Source organism: Fusarium mangiferae (genome assembly GCF_900044065.1).
Source record: "Fusarium mangiferae strain MRC7560 genome assembly, contig: FMAN_scaffold023, whole genome shotgun sequence".
NCBI classification, from domain to species: Eukaryota; Fungi; Ascomycota; class Sordariomycetes; order Hypocreales; family Nectriaceae; genus Fusarium; species Fusarium mangiferae.
The window spans coordinates 159,624-176,410 of record NW_024573943.1 but is presented as its reverse complement, the minus strand read 5'-3'; the positions used below and the strand labels follow the sequence as shown (position 1 = coordinate 176,410).

At 48.6% G+C, this 16,787-nt stretch overlaps 5 protein-coding genes across 5 annotated transcripts; all 5 read right to left on the bottom strand.

Moving 5' to 3' along the window:
• Positions 1-77: 77 nt before the first annotated feature.
• FMAN_05158 (uncharacterized protein) lies at positions 78-1,617 on the bottom strand (the record flags this gene model as incomplete). The annotated part of the gene is made up of 4 exons (XM_041825709.1): positions 78-379; positions 426-1,209; positions 1,260-1,524; positions 1,577-1,617. 4 exons carry the CDS (start codon positions 1,615-1,617, stop codon positions 78-80), a joined length of 1,392 nt encoding a protein of 463 aa, XP_041691063.1.
• Positions 1,618-2,022: 405 nt separating this feature from the next.
• FMAN_05157 (uncharacterized protein) lies at positions 2,023-7,079 on the bottom strand (the record flags this gene model as incomplete). Its single annotated transcript, XM_041825708.1, has 4 exons — positions 2,023-4,459; positions 4,501-5,736; positions 5,784-5,974; positions 6,135-7,079. The coding sequence occupies 4 exons, from the start codon at positions 7,077-7,079 to the stop codon at positions 2,023-2,025; spliced, it is 4,809 nt and encodes a 1,602-aa protein (XP_041691062.1).
• A 2,973-nt stretch (positions 7,080-10,052) lies between these two features.
• On the bottom strand, positions 10,053-11,108 carry FMAN_05156 (uncharacterized protein; the record flags this gene model as incomplete). The annotated part of the gene is made up of 2 exons (XM_041825707.1): positions 10,053-11,044; positions 11,096-11,108. 2 exons carry the CDS (start codon positions 11,106-11,108, stop codon positions 10,053-10,055), a joined length of 1,005 nt encoding a protein of 334 aa, XP_041691061.1.
• Positions 11,109-12,197: 1,089 nt separating this feature from the next.
• FMAN_05155 (uncharacterized protein) lies at positions 12,198-14,628 on the bottom strand (the record flags this gene model as incomplete). The annotated part of the gene is made up of 5 exons (XM_041825706.1): positions 12,198-12,777; positions 12,837-13,484; positions 13,542-14,133; positions 14,179-14,476; positions 14,527-14,628. 5 exons carry the CDS (start codon positions 14,626-14,628, stop codon positions 12,198-12,200), a joined length of 2,220 nt encoding a protein of 739 aa, XP_041691060.1.
• Positions 14,629-15,054: 426 nt separating this feature from the next.
• Positions 15,055-16,592, bottom strand: FMAN_05154 (uncharacterized protein; the record flags this gene model as incomplete). The annotated part of the gene is made up of 5 exons (XM_041825705.1): positions 15,055-15,127; positions 15,177-15,759; positions 15,810-16,069; positions 16,122-16,436; positions 16,492-16,592. 5 exons carry the CDS (start codon positions 16,590-16,592, stop codon positions 15,055-15,057), a joined length of 1,332 nt encoding a protein of 443 aa, XP_041691059.1.
• Between the last annotated feature and the right edge of the window lie 195 nt (positions 16,593-16,787).

Below are 16,787 nucleotides of genomic sequence, written 5' to 3'. Positions count from 1 at the left end.
GAATCAAAAATGACACAAATTTCTATATAATATGGCCCCTTCCGGATTCCATCTATAAATCAATAACTACCTTTTGTCTACCTATAATCAGTTTCGGTGTTATTAATATTCTCACCATTCATTATCCGGTCATCCCACCATTTATGAATATCTGGCGCTCCGGACACCAGCATCTTGATGTCTCCATCAATCAGGAAACTGTCTAGGGCACTCTCTTCAAAATTATCCACATTATCCATTCTTAGCGCTCGAAGAGAATAGCTTTGACAAAATGCTATCAAGTTCGGTGCCAGAACTGAATGCGGTTTCGTGATGAGATGAGGCAGCCTTTCCATAAACCCTGTTCCTCTTCTGCCCTCCATTGCGGAAATAGATTCAGCTGAAGACAATTAGATTTGACCTCGAACGTGAGAAATAATACCTACCTAGGCCGAAGCGAATGAGCTCGCGCTCTGTTTCCAAAATGCGATAGTTCGAGAATATCGAATTGGCTGTTTCCATCTTGCGCGCGATGATGTGCAGGTAGTACACCAGCAATTCGAAAGGATAAGAGTTCTCAATCCAAATGTCCCAAAAGTTACCACCGTGCGCCATCTCAACGGATGAGACCATGTCATTCCAAATGGGCTTCTCAATGATCCACTGGAGAGACTCGAGCAACCAAAGCTGATCACCGAAGGAATTGATAGATCGTCCAAGAGTAGCGGCGGCTTTACTCATGAGAAACTTTTCTCGATCTTGAAACGACATTCTGGATCGCCAGACGATGGGGTTGCGCAGATGGCCCTCAAAAATATCTCTGATTTCACCTGGCGAAACGAATATCGCTTCGGAATCAAGCCACATAGCCAAGTCGTAATCGAACTGATCGGCCGCAGACATTTTCTTGATCGATTGATAAGCGTATTTATCATATTTCTTTAACAAGCCACTCGTGTCTTCGGGTGTAAGGTCCGTTCGGAGTCTGGCTGGCAGAATGTCGTATAGATTCACGATGTTGAAGCTAGGATTCTTTCCGGGAACGTTGTCCTTTGGCGTTTTCCACCGACTGAATGTTTCGTTGCAATCTTCGAGGGTCGAGAGAAGCTGAGTAAGGCCCTCGACTTCTGCAGAGTTGGATACAATGATATGCCAGTCCACTTTGTCATGATCGACGCACAGACACTTGACGGATTGGAAATATCGAAAGACTTGAGGAAAATGTCCATCCTCGCTGCAGTGTTAGATTCGTGAAAATGGTGGTGAAAAGGAGGTCTCACAAAGGTCGGTAGCAATACGGCGAGGCGCTTGGTTTCTATAGGCTGCACCTCGCTGAAATTGGGGTGTTCAGGTTTGTAATTGACGAGCCGATCGGTGTATCGACTATCATTGGCTGGTTGCGGCGGCCATGATGGCGGATCTGACGGAACCCATGGATTCTCGATATCATTCGGTCGAAAGGGGAGGTGAGGCGACGTATGTAGCGCGAAGAAGACGACGGTGGAAAACGTAAGAACGGAGATGCCAATTAGAGCGTTTTTGAGCCTGCATACCAAATTAGCAGAGTCGAAGAGGTTTGTCGCAACATGTAGCTGACTTGCCAAGAAAGATAGTTGGGCTTGACAAAGAGCTGCTCATATGAATATGACATCTTCATGTCAAACATTCTATTCATAACAGCGCCGAACAAAAGATTATCTCTTGCTGGAGGAAATTTGTTTGGAGATGGGGAAAATGGGAAGTGCTTCTAAATCCCATAAATCACATGATGGAGCCCAGACCCATGATCTGTCTGCGAAACCTTGAGCAGCATGCCAGCTCGTATCTAGCCCAGGGACTAGTAAAGCTTGTTCCATTTCACTCCTCTATTAGGGCTAGCGAGGAACATGGCGCGATGAAAACAGCCGCTATACGGACGGACAACAAACTGGGACTAGGCCTGAATTGATTCACTGGAATGAAGACCTTCTATTTCTACCTAACCAAACGCCATTACAAGGAATTCTATATGCCATGCCACCCAATCACTTCTGCACATGTAAATCAAATCCGTTTTCCGCTAAACTCCTCCGCCGGCCAACCCTGCATTGTCCTCCTCTCCTCCACAACATCGCCACCCATGATAAGGGTATGTTCCAGCAAGCAGCTATCACTCTTCATCTGCGCACCACTCAAAAGTCGACTTCCTGTTCGGAGTACACATCTGTCGCCAATCTCAACCTTGTTCAAGTCGAACTTGCCACGTGTGTTGATGTGTGCGACAACGCTGGCATCATCAATGACAACACGATCACCAAGGGTGATAAGATCCGGTTCAGTAAACATGAGGCTCGGGGTACCGTTGACGAAGAGTGCGCAGTCTTTGCCAATCTTGGCACCCATGAGCTTGAAGTAAATGACCATCCAGTGAGTCCCCGTGAGGAGGTTCAGAATACCATTCCCTTTGTAGCATTGTCGGCGAAGGCGCTCAATGCCGAGAAAGATCTGCCAGCGCTGGCAGTACGGAGACTTGTCCCAATCGTAGTTACCAGCCTTGCGACGGCCCATGAGTAGCCACTTTGATCCAATGATAATTGCCAACGCAAGAACGGATTGGGTCGTGGAGAGGACAGCGATACCAGCCAGCATGGTTAGGAAGATAGCGACAAGGTCAAACCAGACGTTCATGCCACGGGGAAAAGAGCTTCGGAACATGATACCCACGAATTGAATGGATGAAACGCTGGGAACATCCCAGTACACAGCGGTGAAGACGGTGAAGAAGGCAGAGTAGAGGAATATTGCGAAGGGACCTAGGACATGGTAAGGTGCTAGCTTGAGGTAGAAGGCTCGACCGAATGGAGAGAGATGCTGTGCCCAGTCATCTTTGCCTTCACTGCCCTCAGTGCCACTTTCAGATGTGATGCTGGGCTGTGTATCAGGACGGTCCTTCTCGTCGTTGAACTTCTTGTCATTGGTGAGGGTATCCTCTGACTGCATGTTGCGGATATGAGAGCGAGAGACTTTGATGTCACTACCGGTTGACAAACAGACTGCATCGCCTGCCTTGGAGCCGACATAGGTCCCGTCAGAGACATAGTTGCCATTTCGCTTGGTCAAGGCACCAGATCCCATGGTAGTACGCTCACCGACTGTGACACCAGGGAGAAGACAAACACGATCAGCGATCATGGCGCGGTCTTGGATGGTGACCTTCTCAGACCCGATCCCATCAGAAGTGACGAGATGAGAACGTGAGCCAAAGACTACATCGTTACCAACGTCAATGAGATGGTAGTCGCCGATACTAGGACCAGTACCAGGCCAGTACACACGCTCACCAATCTTGGCACCCAACATTCTTAACGCAATAGACGTAGCCTCGTAATGCTGCCCAAACAAAGAAGTCATCCGATGAAGCTTCCCCTCCGGCAAAAGCGTCTTGGTCAAGTGCGCTCTCCAGATATCCACCGTCGATCGCGAATTGGCTTTGAGCTTTCCAAGGAAGCAGTCCAGAGTAGACTTGATCAAGATGACAAACCCGAAGAGGAAGAACGGACCGAAAAGGCATCCGAGAGCAAGAGCGAGGTAATGGTAGGCGATTTGGTTTGGTTGAGTGAACCAGTCCACGCTGCTTCTCAATGGAGCCTTGTGGTTAACCTTTTGACCCTGTGTAGTTACCATACCGACAAGACCGGCCATCCAAGGAACTGCCGAGAGGAATAGACCGATGAGTTTCAGTGGCATAGTGAAGAGCAGGTTCAACACCCAGTGAGGCTTGGGCTTCTCGCTTGGAAGTTGGTCCCTGTACTCCTCGCTCGCGTCTTGCATCTCCCAGCTCGATGAGTTGAAGCCTAGGCATGTATCAGGTGGCATTGTCGTTCCAGGCGCAATGATGGAAGACATCCCAACAGAGCAGTTGCTTCCAACGGCGATGCGACCAAGGTACATCGACGTGTTCCCCTCAGCCGCAAAAGGTCGACAGATGCACTTTGTGAGATTACAATCATCCCCAATGTCAATCAAATCCCACTCCCCAATCACCGCACCCTCAATCTTGACATTCCTGCCAATCTTGGCCCCCATAAGCCGACAGTAAATCCTCTCCGTCATCTCATTCGCATCAAAGAAGCCCTTGCCGCAGATAGCAACAATCTTTTGTACAAGCCACCATCGGGTATGATACATTCCCCACATGGGGTATAGTCCTTCGCGATAGCGGCCGATGATGAGCCATTTGCAGATGATGCCAATGATGGGTGATACAAAGCCCATGATGATACGGGCGGTGAGCATGGAGACGGTGAGGTTGAGAAAACGGCCGGGGAGGGAGTGATTGGTGGGGAGTTTCTGGGAGTGCGCGAGTGTTACGAAGAAGATAGTCCATTGGACGGCGCGGCGGGGGGGGTAGAATATCACGAGGGGAAGAGTTGAAGGATCATGAGGAAGGGGTTGGTGGAACTGCAAGTCTCGGTACATCCGACAACAGCCTTGGGTTCGTCTGACTTATCAGTCTTGCTATCGATCATCTTGTCGATATGCGCAGCGATGGAAGTAACAGTGCCGCCGTTGAAGACTGCTGTGATGGGGAGACTAATGCTGAACTCGGTACGAAGCATTGAGAGAAGACGACCGGCGCGAAGGGAGTCACCACCGAGACTAAAGAAGTCTACGTCGCGGGGAATGTCTGCGGGTGGGAGCGATAGGACTTCGGCAAAGGCTTTGGTGACGAGTCCTTCTGTGCTGGCAGCTAGTTCGTTCATAGAAGCCATTTGAAGTTGCTCAAGTTCTGCGCGGAGTACTTCGACGTTGATGTTTCCGGATGTGTCTTTGTGGAATGGGTGAGGCATGATGTGAATCTCGGTAGGGATCATGTAGTTGTCGATGACTAAGATCAATTGTTGTCGAATGTCAACAAGAACCTCAGAGTCAACAGTACTTTCAACCTTGGGCGCAAGAACCGCTTCTGGAGAACCATCATGTGTGCTAGGAAGGCAGAAGACATCCATGTCTGGAGCGACTTTCTGGATATGAGCCGTAAGCTTAGTATAGTCAACAGAGCAAGGCAAGCATTGGATAGGCTCCGACAAGGGCGTATCAGCTGGAGGACAAACTGCATCCCAATGCCTACCCATATAAGGCGTGTCATCAGTAACAGAAGGAAGGCCGAGTCTTTGACCAAGTTTGATACGTAGAACCTTGTTGTTGTTCTTTGGAAGGTCTTCCATGTAAGTGATTGAGACGGGCCACTTTGCCTGCTGAAGAGAAGACTTCAACGCGCCATGAAGAGTCCTCAGATCAACACGTGGAGTATCGGGAGGTGTGACGAGGACAATAGCGACGACTTCTTGAAGAACAGCATGCGATGCTGAAAACGCCAAAGCCTGTGAAACCCTCCCGTAGATGGGCGAGTCACTCTCTCTCGAAGCCGTCATGATGGTATTCTCAACCTCAAATGGAGATATCAACTCTCCACCACGGTTGATGACCTCTTTACTACGACCAGTGATGTAAAGATAGCCATCGTCGTCCATGTATCCAAGATCACCGGTATCGAACCAGCCAGCCTCGTTAAAGGGCGACTTGTCGTATGTACCATCGGGTTTGAGATATCCAGGGAAGACAGGTTCGCCGCGAACGCAGATGCGACCGACTGTGCCGTTTGTGACGACTTGTTCAGACCAGTCGAGGATGGTGAGTTCGGGGCCGGTGCTGATACCTGATGTACCTTCGGGATCAAGACGATAATCTAGTGGAGGTATGGAAATTGGCATGCACCTGTAGCTGGCTGTTAGCATGTCCCAGCCTGAAGGGAAGTGACTTACTCTGTCATTCCATAGCTTGGTAAGACAATACAGTTGAACGTGTCCCTCAGTTGATACGCCAAAGAAGGTAGTAAACCCCCAGCAGCGTTACAAGCCAATCGTATCCGACTTTTTCGCAAAGCTTCTGGTCGCGCTGCTGCCTCTGCGATGATGATAGAGTGCATAGACGGTGAAGCGTAGTACCATGTTGGCTGAATGGTCTCAGCCACGTCCCAGAAGAGATTGGCGTCGAAGGAGGGACAGCAGACTGTTGAGCCGCCGGAGAAGATCGGTGCAAAGATGTTTCAGACTAATCCCCCGCTGTATAATATTAGCAGAAGCGAGTGGCAGGCTTGTAACGGTGACTTACACGTGGTAGAGCGGCATCATGTTCAGACAGATGTCTTCAGCCGTGAGACCCCACGACTCAATGACGAAAGCGACGCCGGCAATGATAGAGTGCACTGTCAGTGGGACTACCTTCTTGGTACCCGATGTTCCACTTGTGAAGAGGATCAGCCCAATGTCATCAGCCTTGTTAGCGACTCGTTCAGCGCTGCCAGTGGGGATAGCTTCTCCATCGACTGTCCTTAGCGAAATGCCCTCATCTCGAGTCCAGTCCATGATGAAGATCTTGATTTTGTTATCTGATACCCAGCTAGCATCGAACTGTAGTTTCTCGTACTCATCCTTCGTTGTGAGGATAAAGTCAGCTCGCGCTTGAAGAATGTCTGCTCGGAATTGTTCTACTGCTGCAGCGGGGTTGATTGGCGATGCGGTGTAGTAAGTCGTAACAGCGATGCAAGTTGCTGCGAGTAACGGACCGTTTGGTAACGCGATGGAAACAACAGGTCTCTTGATGCATGCATCAACAGGAAGTTGGAAGCTGTCCACGAATTGTCGTAGTTCGCGATGGGTGATGACATCCTCATCTGTGGGGGCTCGTAGGGCTGGCTTGTCATCGTGGCCAATGAACTGCGCAAAGGATGTATACGAGCTCCTAACTAGCGCTGAAGCTTGCTTGATTAGGCACGAAAGCTCGTGAGTGCTGTTGGTCTTGGCATCTTCTGGGAGTTGGGTGTAGAGTCTTGTGTAAGTCTTGATGAGTTGGAAGACTGGCCATGGACCAGGTAGTTTCTTAAGGAGATGGCATAAAGTGTAGAGGGAGGATATAGAATGTTGTTGGGCTGTTGGTATGGCAGTCAATAGATCAGCTTTGTCTGGGTTCAGTGCTACAAGGGACTTGAACTGTTGACTCTGCTTGACCGCCATTGGCGGCAGCTCACAAAGCTCCCGCAACAAGCACGGCACACTCATATCTCGATGAAAAAAGCGGTAAAAAAAACAAAATAACGATGATCCTTTGACTCAGAGTAATGAAGATCTGATAAACCTACTCATCACAGCGCTCTCTCATCTCTTATAACAACTTCAACTCCCATCACAGCCCTTCCACCTTTTTACCCAATTTCGTCTCGCCGATAGATCAACAGGCAGAATATGAAGTCTAATCTGCAAATGACACGGGCCAAAGGTCATCCAGACCTGAAATCAAATCACAAAGGTCCTACCGCCGTCCCACTCCATCCCATTTAGACTTATTGGCGCCCCGATTTACGACAAGGGATTCTCCTGTAGATCCGATTTGATCTTCACGGCATTTCTTCTTGGACTCCATACTCACGCGGTAGGTGACAGCTGAGTGGGTGGACTGCCCGGCATTGCCACGGGTTAATCATCACTGACAGTGCCGGCGCTTGCTGACTTGGTATAGACTAAGATGTTACTAAGGGGCGGAGTGACATATTATTTTTCCTTGGTGGCCGTGCAGAGGCGGTTCGTGCGCTGATGTCACAGAGGAATTACGACGACGAATAGTCTTCTTGACTCGCGAAGAGTCCATTGTTGAGGCTATGGCCCTTTGTGTTATATCCACCGATTGAGTTTACGACAATGTAACAGGTTGAACCGTAAATGCTCCCAGTTCATCTATTTCCCGATTGGTTAGGGTGATGTAACCTAGTCTTTGAGCCGCATGGTGCCAGGGATCTACGACCCCGGTCTCGGAGGGAAACACGTAAGCTCAACTTGACGATATCATGTTGATAAGTGAGCGAGTTTCAAAAGGTCCGGGGATTACTAACGAATTTGTAGATCGGTAGTTGGACACGAAGTAGGCTTGGTGATTTTTGAGTCAGGCAGGGTTGGGGATTGGAGCGGCCGAATGGCGCAGCGGTTGGATGCAAGGCATTCTGCGATGCAGGTGATCATAGTGAGCATGTTATCATTACTGCGTTCGGTTGAGTAAAAATATGTTCTCTCTCATTTACCAGAGTGACTGCCCAGCTGAGACGCGTATATCATGGCCCGCAATGACATCTGTTCCAAGTTGCACATTCCATGAATTAAGCGAGTCATCAAGCTTATCCCCATAACTTACCAACATCCAAGAGATATCACTATAATTATGGATAACTATCACGGGGTAATTAATTCTCCGATAAAGTGTTTCTAGATTATTAACGACCTTCCAGGGTGGAAGGTCAACACGTCAGCTGTCATTGGACCGCGCGTAAATCTATATCGAGACGGCCCCGTCCATTAAACTTTGCGCCGCTGCGGCTTTCCCACCTCTTTCTGCTCCCCGAAACCTTACTGGACTTCATCTCACTGTCATGAGATTGGGCTGACGAATGGTTCTTTTGATGTCGTGAGAGCAACTGCCGAAAGAGCTACTGGTGCTAGCGGACTCATCACGTACAGGCTGCCTTGTAAGGCGGTATGGGTTGCTAGACTCGAATTAGAAGGATCTTATCCTATCAGGATACGCTACTTAAGGTTTCGTACCGGTATGTTAGTATTTCCACGTAACAATTTGTTGCTCACGCTGTATCCTGCTCGTCTCTGAAGACAAGGAAATAACAATGGTTTATCGTGAGGGCTATGCACAGGCCTATAATCTCATTAGAAAATGCAATAAATGTCATGTGTTGGCGCGCAATAGTGATCTGTCATTTCGACCATGTCCTTCGTTGCATTGAGTTTCCCAGTATTCGTGCCTCACCCAATCACTATCACGGTCGAGTGTCGTACTATGTCTACCCTGCATCCTACTCTTACCGTAGAACCTACAGACCATGCTGCCGCTTTTCCCGCTTCTCTTGATCTAGGCCGAAAGCTTATTCACTGGTGTTGTCTTCTCCTACCCTGCGTTGCAGTCCGTCGGCGCTAATGTAGAAAGAGATCTTCCATCCATTGACCTCCCTGTCTACGCAGCGGTTTCCATTGACCTTGTCAATCGTTGGGTATCTCCGTCTTGACTAACATCAATTTCATTCCATTGATTTTAGCCGTTATTATCAACGCCGCTCGCGATCAGCACAAACCTTAAACCCCCTCTCGAGTGTATTTCAAAAGTCTCGAGACATTGGACATGGCGATATTTATGTTCTCGTGGATCACCTTGGGAGATTTTTTATCTACAAGTGGGATCAAGGCCTGAAATCCCATGCTCCCGGGTATGCTTTAGTCCCATGGCGTCCTGATGTTTATGGTGGAGGGGGTGGAAAGGCTACTACGCCAAACCAATAGGGATATCTTGAGACCGCAGTCTAAGTGGACAAAGAAACCACTAAGTTGTAAGTCAACGCGTGATACCAGCCTCAAATGCAGGTAAAAGGAAGACGTGGCAGAAACTGATTCATGATTAATCACGTATAAAACTATAAATCCGCCTGAAACATAATTGTTCTCGAATCATGACCTCTAATATGTTATATCTATACCTTACTACAGGCTGTCTAATCGTTTACTACTGTGACTAAAGTTCAGTAATAACCTCTGATTTCGCATTGTGTAATCTCCCTCGCCCAGATCACTCTGCTCGAGCAATTGGCCTTTTTGTTCCAGTTCACCAATAACAGCGACGTCGACATATAAATAGGTTAAGAACAAAGTTTGTCATAATCCTTTGCATTTCGAATGAGACTAATGATACGGAATGAAGTTGCCTGTCGCCCATATCACCATTCAGTCAATCTCGTTATGCTGGCCTTTCCGGCGGATTGGCATGTACTCCTTTGCAGTACCCCCTCAAAGATTAATCGACCTACTTCACGCGCTGTAATATATTCCAAGTGTGCATTGGATAACTGACGGAAAACTCACATTGTCACTTTGGATCTCTCGTTTGCGCGATCTTTGAATGTTTGGTGGTTTCTGTTGAATAACATTCTCTGATAATTGTCCTATGGCCTATCAGCTATAAAGGTTCCCCCGTGTCCCGTCATATCAAGCATAATCCGCCCACTGATCTTTAGCATGCATCTCCTGTTCAATAGATGGCGGCGTGGTAGGGATTGGCTTCTGGCTGATGGGGAGATTGACCAGGCGATTTCGTGGGTTCAAATGGTTTGCAGTCTTTACCTGGTGCCAGCAACTGCGATCGTTCTGATAGCTTGTGCCGTGCACGTCCTCCCAGCGATGGATCCTGATTTCTTCGATCAAAGAAGTGAAGGCTTTGACTTCTTCATCAGTGGGTCGTTTCATGTTTTCCCAGAGGTCTTCCTGTTTGGCATGCGTCCTCCATACCATCCAATCCAATGGAGTTCGGTTGTTGAGGTCTATGCCATCTGGGTCCGGTTCTGTAAGGCCGTGTTTGCGTAGATAGGTGATGTGATCCAGGTCTCCGTACAGAGCTGCGTAATGCAAGATAGATCTCTTCAAATTGTCGAGAAGGTCGAGTCTTGCACCTCTTTTGCAAAGATGATCAAATATGCTATTACACCAGGGGATACAAGAGGCGAGATGAATAGGCGTCTGCCCACGTATATCTCGTGAATTGATGTCGGCTCCTCCGTTCAAAAGCGTTTCCATCTTGCCATTACAGTCCCAGGGCTCGGCCGCATTGCAACTTGCCCAGATGAGATGATGTATAGGAGCAAATTCTGTAGCATCGGTCTTGAGGTTCGGATCAGCACCCTTTTCCATCAGAGCCTGAACTATCTCTGTCGATTTGACCTCCAAAGAGGCGCAGGCAACATGCAATGCGGTGAAGCCCTTCGAGTTTTGAACATCAGGGTTACTGCCCCAGTTGAGCAGGGCTTCAGTGACATCTTCCCATCCGTAGAAGGCAGCAAGGTGGAGGTTAGGATAGTTATACGCGTGATTGACAACATCGAGGTGACCCAGACGGTCGAAGATGGTGAGCATGGCATTCAGGAAGGGTAATTCCTCAGGATGCTTCTCGACCGAGAAGAAATGCTCTTGTTTGTGAACATCTACTGGTGGGGGGTCAGCTGCATGTGAACAATTGGGGTACAAGATTGAGTTACGGTAGTCAGACATGGTAAGTGTTGAAGGATTTCTAGATCTAAGGAGAAGGGGGGATAAATGGACACTGGGCCATGATGGGTGTGCAGCACGATATTTATAGGCGTGTGAGGGGCGTCAGCTGCTATCCCCATCAACTTAAACAACACTCTTATAAATTCAGTTCATCGGTTTGAGTTTGTACAAAGGTGAGGAGTCACTCAGGCGGGCCTGTTGCAATGTAGCATCTTCATCAAAGCTGTAGCGTTACAGGGGCGGGGATAAGCCATGCTTTTTATTTGGCGCGATATTCTTCAGGGTAGCTTACGTTGGGCGTGAGTTATCGATAAGGTTATTTTGACATATAAATACAACTTAAATGATCAATTGACGAACTATCTTTGTATCTGACAGAGTTCCATATCGCCGAAAGTTCAGCACCCGAAGCTTAGCCAAGACATAGTTCTCGGAGCTATCTTGTCAATGGTCAATTGAATTTAAACTCAACGTTTATTACCAGCCTCCGGTAGAAAGTGAGTCACCCCTGTGTGTTGAGAGATGCCAATTCCAATCCAGCGTGATGCAGAGTTCGATACGCGTTTTGACTGCTTGGAATGTGGAAGCTCAATTGCTCCACGTAGGAATAACGCTCAAAATCACAGCCAACATTTTTGGCGGGAGGGATCCGGTTTGTACATGTCCAAGTTCATAAATTTCGGAATTTGAAAAGGGTCGGACCGCCAGCCAATCTGTGATGGCTTATACATAAAACACCAGTTATACCTGACAGTCGTGATTGGCTGCGGGCATGCTTTTGAATTTGCCAATTACAGTATTTCGGCGTTTCTAATATAAACCCTCTCAAGTAAGTAGGTAAGTTCATGAACAACGCGACACATCATTCGTCGAGGCCATTTGACACCCGCTCCACGAAGAGTATATCCGCTGAAACAGAGTATCTCAGGTTAAGCGCACAAATGTGCAACATGATTTATCCAGAAGTTTATGCATTGCGGCTTTCAATCGATGACCATTAGATATAAATTCTCCCTCGTTATGAGTTCAGTGGTTATTATTACAAGCATTCCTCACAATACCGACACTCCACGTGTTCAAATCAAAACCTTAGTTCTTGTCCTGGTATAGTTTCTTCCAGTAAATCGCGTCAACCTTGACGATAGCAAATCGCAAGAAGGGCCACGACTGCATTCGCGTACGGAGAGTCTTTCTCCATGTCGCGAGAAGGTTCTGATCATACGCCGTCATATCAGGCTGCCGTTTCTGCAGACACAGCATGTAGCAGAATAGTCCGGGATATGCAAGACAGTTCCGTGTGTATGCGGGCCAGAATGCTGACTGATGCCTGGCATCTAAGCCACGGATGAATTTGATGACTGTTTGGATTAGACCACGGCATGCTTGGAGCACTGTCTCCACAGAGGATTGTACGTGGTTGAGCTGTGTGTTGCTGTCAATGATGGGACGTAGCAATGCTCGTAGGACGAGGATGTGCGTGGTGTAATATGCTACGTAGAGGGATCTGTGACTCTTGACTGAGTCATCTGCATCGCTGTCGCTGGGCTCTGGTCTTAGAGCCAGAGATTCAGGGAGGTCCTCAAGCCATTTGAGTAGCTGCTGACGTGGACCGCGAGCTTGCTCGAGAAGAGAGTCAAGCACTTGAGGCCGTGATGCGGCACGCAGAGAGCTATTTTTGTCAGTCTATATCGATGCATAGCCAGAAGAGGGGCTACGAAGATGTCTTACAAGAATTGTCGACAGATTCCGCTAGTAATCTCGGTCAATGAGCATAAACGGATGACATAGTCAAGTGACTGATCTCGAATGCTCTCCGGTATTGTAGCTGTAGGATCAAGAGTGAAGTCGGCAGATGTAAGTGGTGAGACATCCCAGTCATCGTCAGATATCATGGAAGACCGACCATGAGTGACTGCACGCCAGGTATACTCAACATAAACAGCCCACCATAACCGTCTCCGCAGACGAACTTCCCACGCTGGCAATTTCCATCCAGTAGAGTTGACATTCAAACCCAGTGACTGAGCCATGGCCAGCATGGAAGCCGCCAAGGACCACACGAAGGGGTTCTCCACTACGACAACATCAAAGGGGGTGTGATTGAGAAGAAGAAGAAAGATCTGGATGGTGGAGAGACGGGGAAAGTGAAGTTCCTTCTGAAGACAGGTGTACGAGATTTGCCATAGATCGTTAACGTCGGGCTTGAAATATGCACTGTCGAGACAGAGCTTCTCATCCCAAGGCGTGAAGGGCAGTGCAAGCGCGTACATACCGGCAAGCAAGCCAGTAGATGCCTCTGCGACAAACTTATTAAGGTCTTCAAAGACCACAGAGCGAGAAAGGATCGGTAAGTCTTCGAAAACAAATCTGAAGTACCTGTACACAACCAAGTAAGTACATTGCACAAGTATAGAGGGAGTGGTAAAGGCGTACAACTTCACCAACGCCACGCCCGTTTCTCGATCAACCAATTTCTCAAGATGTTCCCTATCACCCAGTGACGACATGCACTTATCCACAATCTTCTGGCTCTCAATAGCAGTCCCCGTTTGGCTCTGCAGAAAATGAATCGGGGGATTCACCGGAGACGAATGATTTTGGGGGTGTTGCTGCCGTCGGTACGCAACGCGATAAAAGTCGACTTCATCACTACTTGAGTACGGAAAATGATTAAGAGAAAAAGGGTCTGACTCGTTAGAGAAGCCAATTAGTGAGGTTGAGTGGTCTGGCCGTTGGTCGAATGAGAGGCGCTCGAACAGGGCTGTTGGGCTGGCGGGAAGGTCCGCTGTTTTGCTAGGAGTGACGATGGGGTTTTCTCCATAGTCATCTGAGGGTGTTGGATCATCGAGGGGTTCGAGGTTGGGGAGTTCGCCGTTGGCGAAGAAGTCAAACGGCTGGTCTATTCCGTGTTGGTCGAATGACATGTCCCAGTTGATGCCGCCTCCAGGTGAGAAGATTGATTGCGATACTGTGCCATCCAGAGGTGTTAAATCGAGCCCCGGTTCAATGCCGGAAGATTGAGCCTCTATAATCTGTCAGCCCTTGCCTTTCATTCATTCTCTCTTCTCACCTTCCTGCATGCTTAACGCCTCATACCCACCAACATTCTGCATCAGCCCTTGTTCCGGCCGCGGCACAACAACCGGCGTCCCTCCTCCCTCAGAATCCAGCTTTCTCGTCCGGTTATCCCTCGGCTTCTTATTCGGATTCCCCACAAACGTGCAATCGCGTCCCGTGCGATCACAAAGTTGGCATGGACGCGTCGGATCAGGAATATTGCAGAGGACTTTGCGGGCTCGGCATAAGTCGCATGGTCTTTGGGACTTGGAGCGGTAGCGCCTTATGCCCGCGACTTGACGGTGCGGGTGCTCGTCATGATTCATTGCGCAAAGTGAGATGCTGATATGGTAAGACTCACGGTATGCGATTGATGGAGTGAATTACCGATAGCGGGGGCCGAGTTGGCGCCGATATCCGGGCACGTGATTGGAAGGCCGGCAGTTAGTGTCGGGGGAAACATGATGTCTGTCACGGAACACAAATTGTCGCATGTGTAGGACATGAATATCAATCTGGGTGGTCATGCAACAGATTATGGAGTCATAGTATTGATATAACTTCTGTATTTTGATGCAGCCACAAGGTTTCTTCAACGAGGGGCGGCTGCCTTGATCTGTATTGCTGAGATTCAACAACCTTATCATGGAGCCAATCATGGTGTCAGTGAGCGCCATATCTCTGGTCAATATCTGTTATTCCTTGCTGCTACACTTATTAACTCTGACCATTGTCTGATTCATTCATTCCCGAAGAAGAAGAAACAATCACGTCTCGCTCTCATTACTGGCTCAAGATTCTTATCATGACTTGTTCTTCAGTTCAACCAAGGACCGTGACTATTTCACTATACAATATAGACATTGAATTATAATACTAATTATCCAAGTCACTCGTTCCTCTTCGCACGAAGCTTATCATATCGCAGAACCGCTCCCAGCAAAACACTCGCGCCGAGTGCACTGCAGCAAGTTAGTGTCTCCAATCCTCCACAACACGAAGAAAACTTACCAATCTTCAGGCGAGCAATACTCGGTCGGGTTATGGCTAATGCCCGATCTCGTCGGCGTAAAGATCATACTCGTAGGACAAACCCGATTCGTGTAGCAGCTATCATGCCCCGCACCACTAATCATAGGTCTCCAAAGCTTGCCCTCCGCATTCCGCGGTAACGTCGAGCAAACATCCGCAGCGCTCTGCTCCACGACCGAAATACACTCTTGATTGAACTTGACAGCGGGACTGTCAACAAGGAGCTCCCAGTCGACTTCACAGCCCTTTTCGCTATCGTCATGAGAAATGCGCTGGAATTCGGCCTCGCAGTCCTTGACCATCTCGGCGAGGACTTCATCCTTGACATGGCGGAGATCGAGTGTGAATTTTACGGTGTGCGCCATTGTGTTGACGGTGCCGGGGTCGGTGGTGAAGATTCCGGTTGTTGCGAGGCCGTCGTGTTTTTTGGCGATTGTGTTGGCGGCGACGAGCATTTTACTGGCGGATAAGACGGGATCTTTGCGGGCGTATAGTGGTGTTGTGCCTGCGTGGCTGTCTCGGCCTTTGACGGTGATATTGAACCACTTGAATGCTTGGACGCCTATTTTCGCTGTTAATCACCGTACAACGTCCGTAAAGGGTCTTTCTTACCGTGCACAACGCCAATTTTAAGACCCTCGTCTTCTAGGATAGGTCCCTGCTCGATGTGAAGCTCGAAATGCGCCGCGAATGGGTTTGATCGATATGAAGCGGGCTCTTCGCCACAGTAGCCTATCCTGTCGAGCTCCTCCTTCATCGACTTGGGGTTAGCAGCCAGAACTTCCCGAAGATCCCATGCGGTTTCGAGAGGGATGACATCGGCCCATACGCCCGATGACACAGCCATCTTGGGGAAGCGAGCGCCCTCCTCACTACGAAAGTTAGCCAATTTCTCAGAGAGCATACCCGTCGCGGGACACGTACTTGGTCCAGTTCACCACTCCAATAGGTCCTGCAGTCTCATACCCATGATCGTTCAACGTTCGCAAAACCTCAAGACCCGAAATGACACCAAGAATACCATCATAGCGACCACCAGTGGGCTGCGTATCAAGATGGGAGCCCATCATGACTGGAGGCAAATCATTGTTCCTGCCTGGCCGGATCGCAAACAAATTGCCCATTTGATCAATCGAAGTTTTTAAGCCCAGCGACTTGGCGTAGGCGATGAACCAATCTCGCACTTGCTTGTCCGAGTCATCGAGACTGAGCCGTGCCATGCCGGTTTCTGTAGAGGCCCTAGGGTAAATCAGGTTAATTTTTGTGAGAATGGAACTTTGTGGGAGTGACTTACTTTCCATAACGGTGCGCGGCGCCGAATTGACAGCCTTCATGAAGTGATTTTGCGAGATCAACTTCGCTGATTTTGAACGGTGGTAAAGCGAGTGAACCCATGTTGAGAGGAATCGACTCGTTGGTGACAAGTCTGTTGTTACAAGTGATGATTTGAACCAAAATCTCAAATGCTCAACCTCAAAATGTCTGCTATTGCCAATACTAAGTTTCTCGATAACAAATTCAGTGATAAATCCAAGTATCGTCTAATTATGTATAGTCCTCTCAATCGTTATCCTTTATCGTCCCCGACGG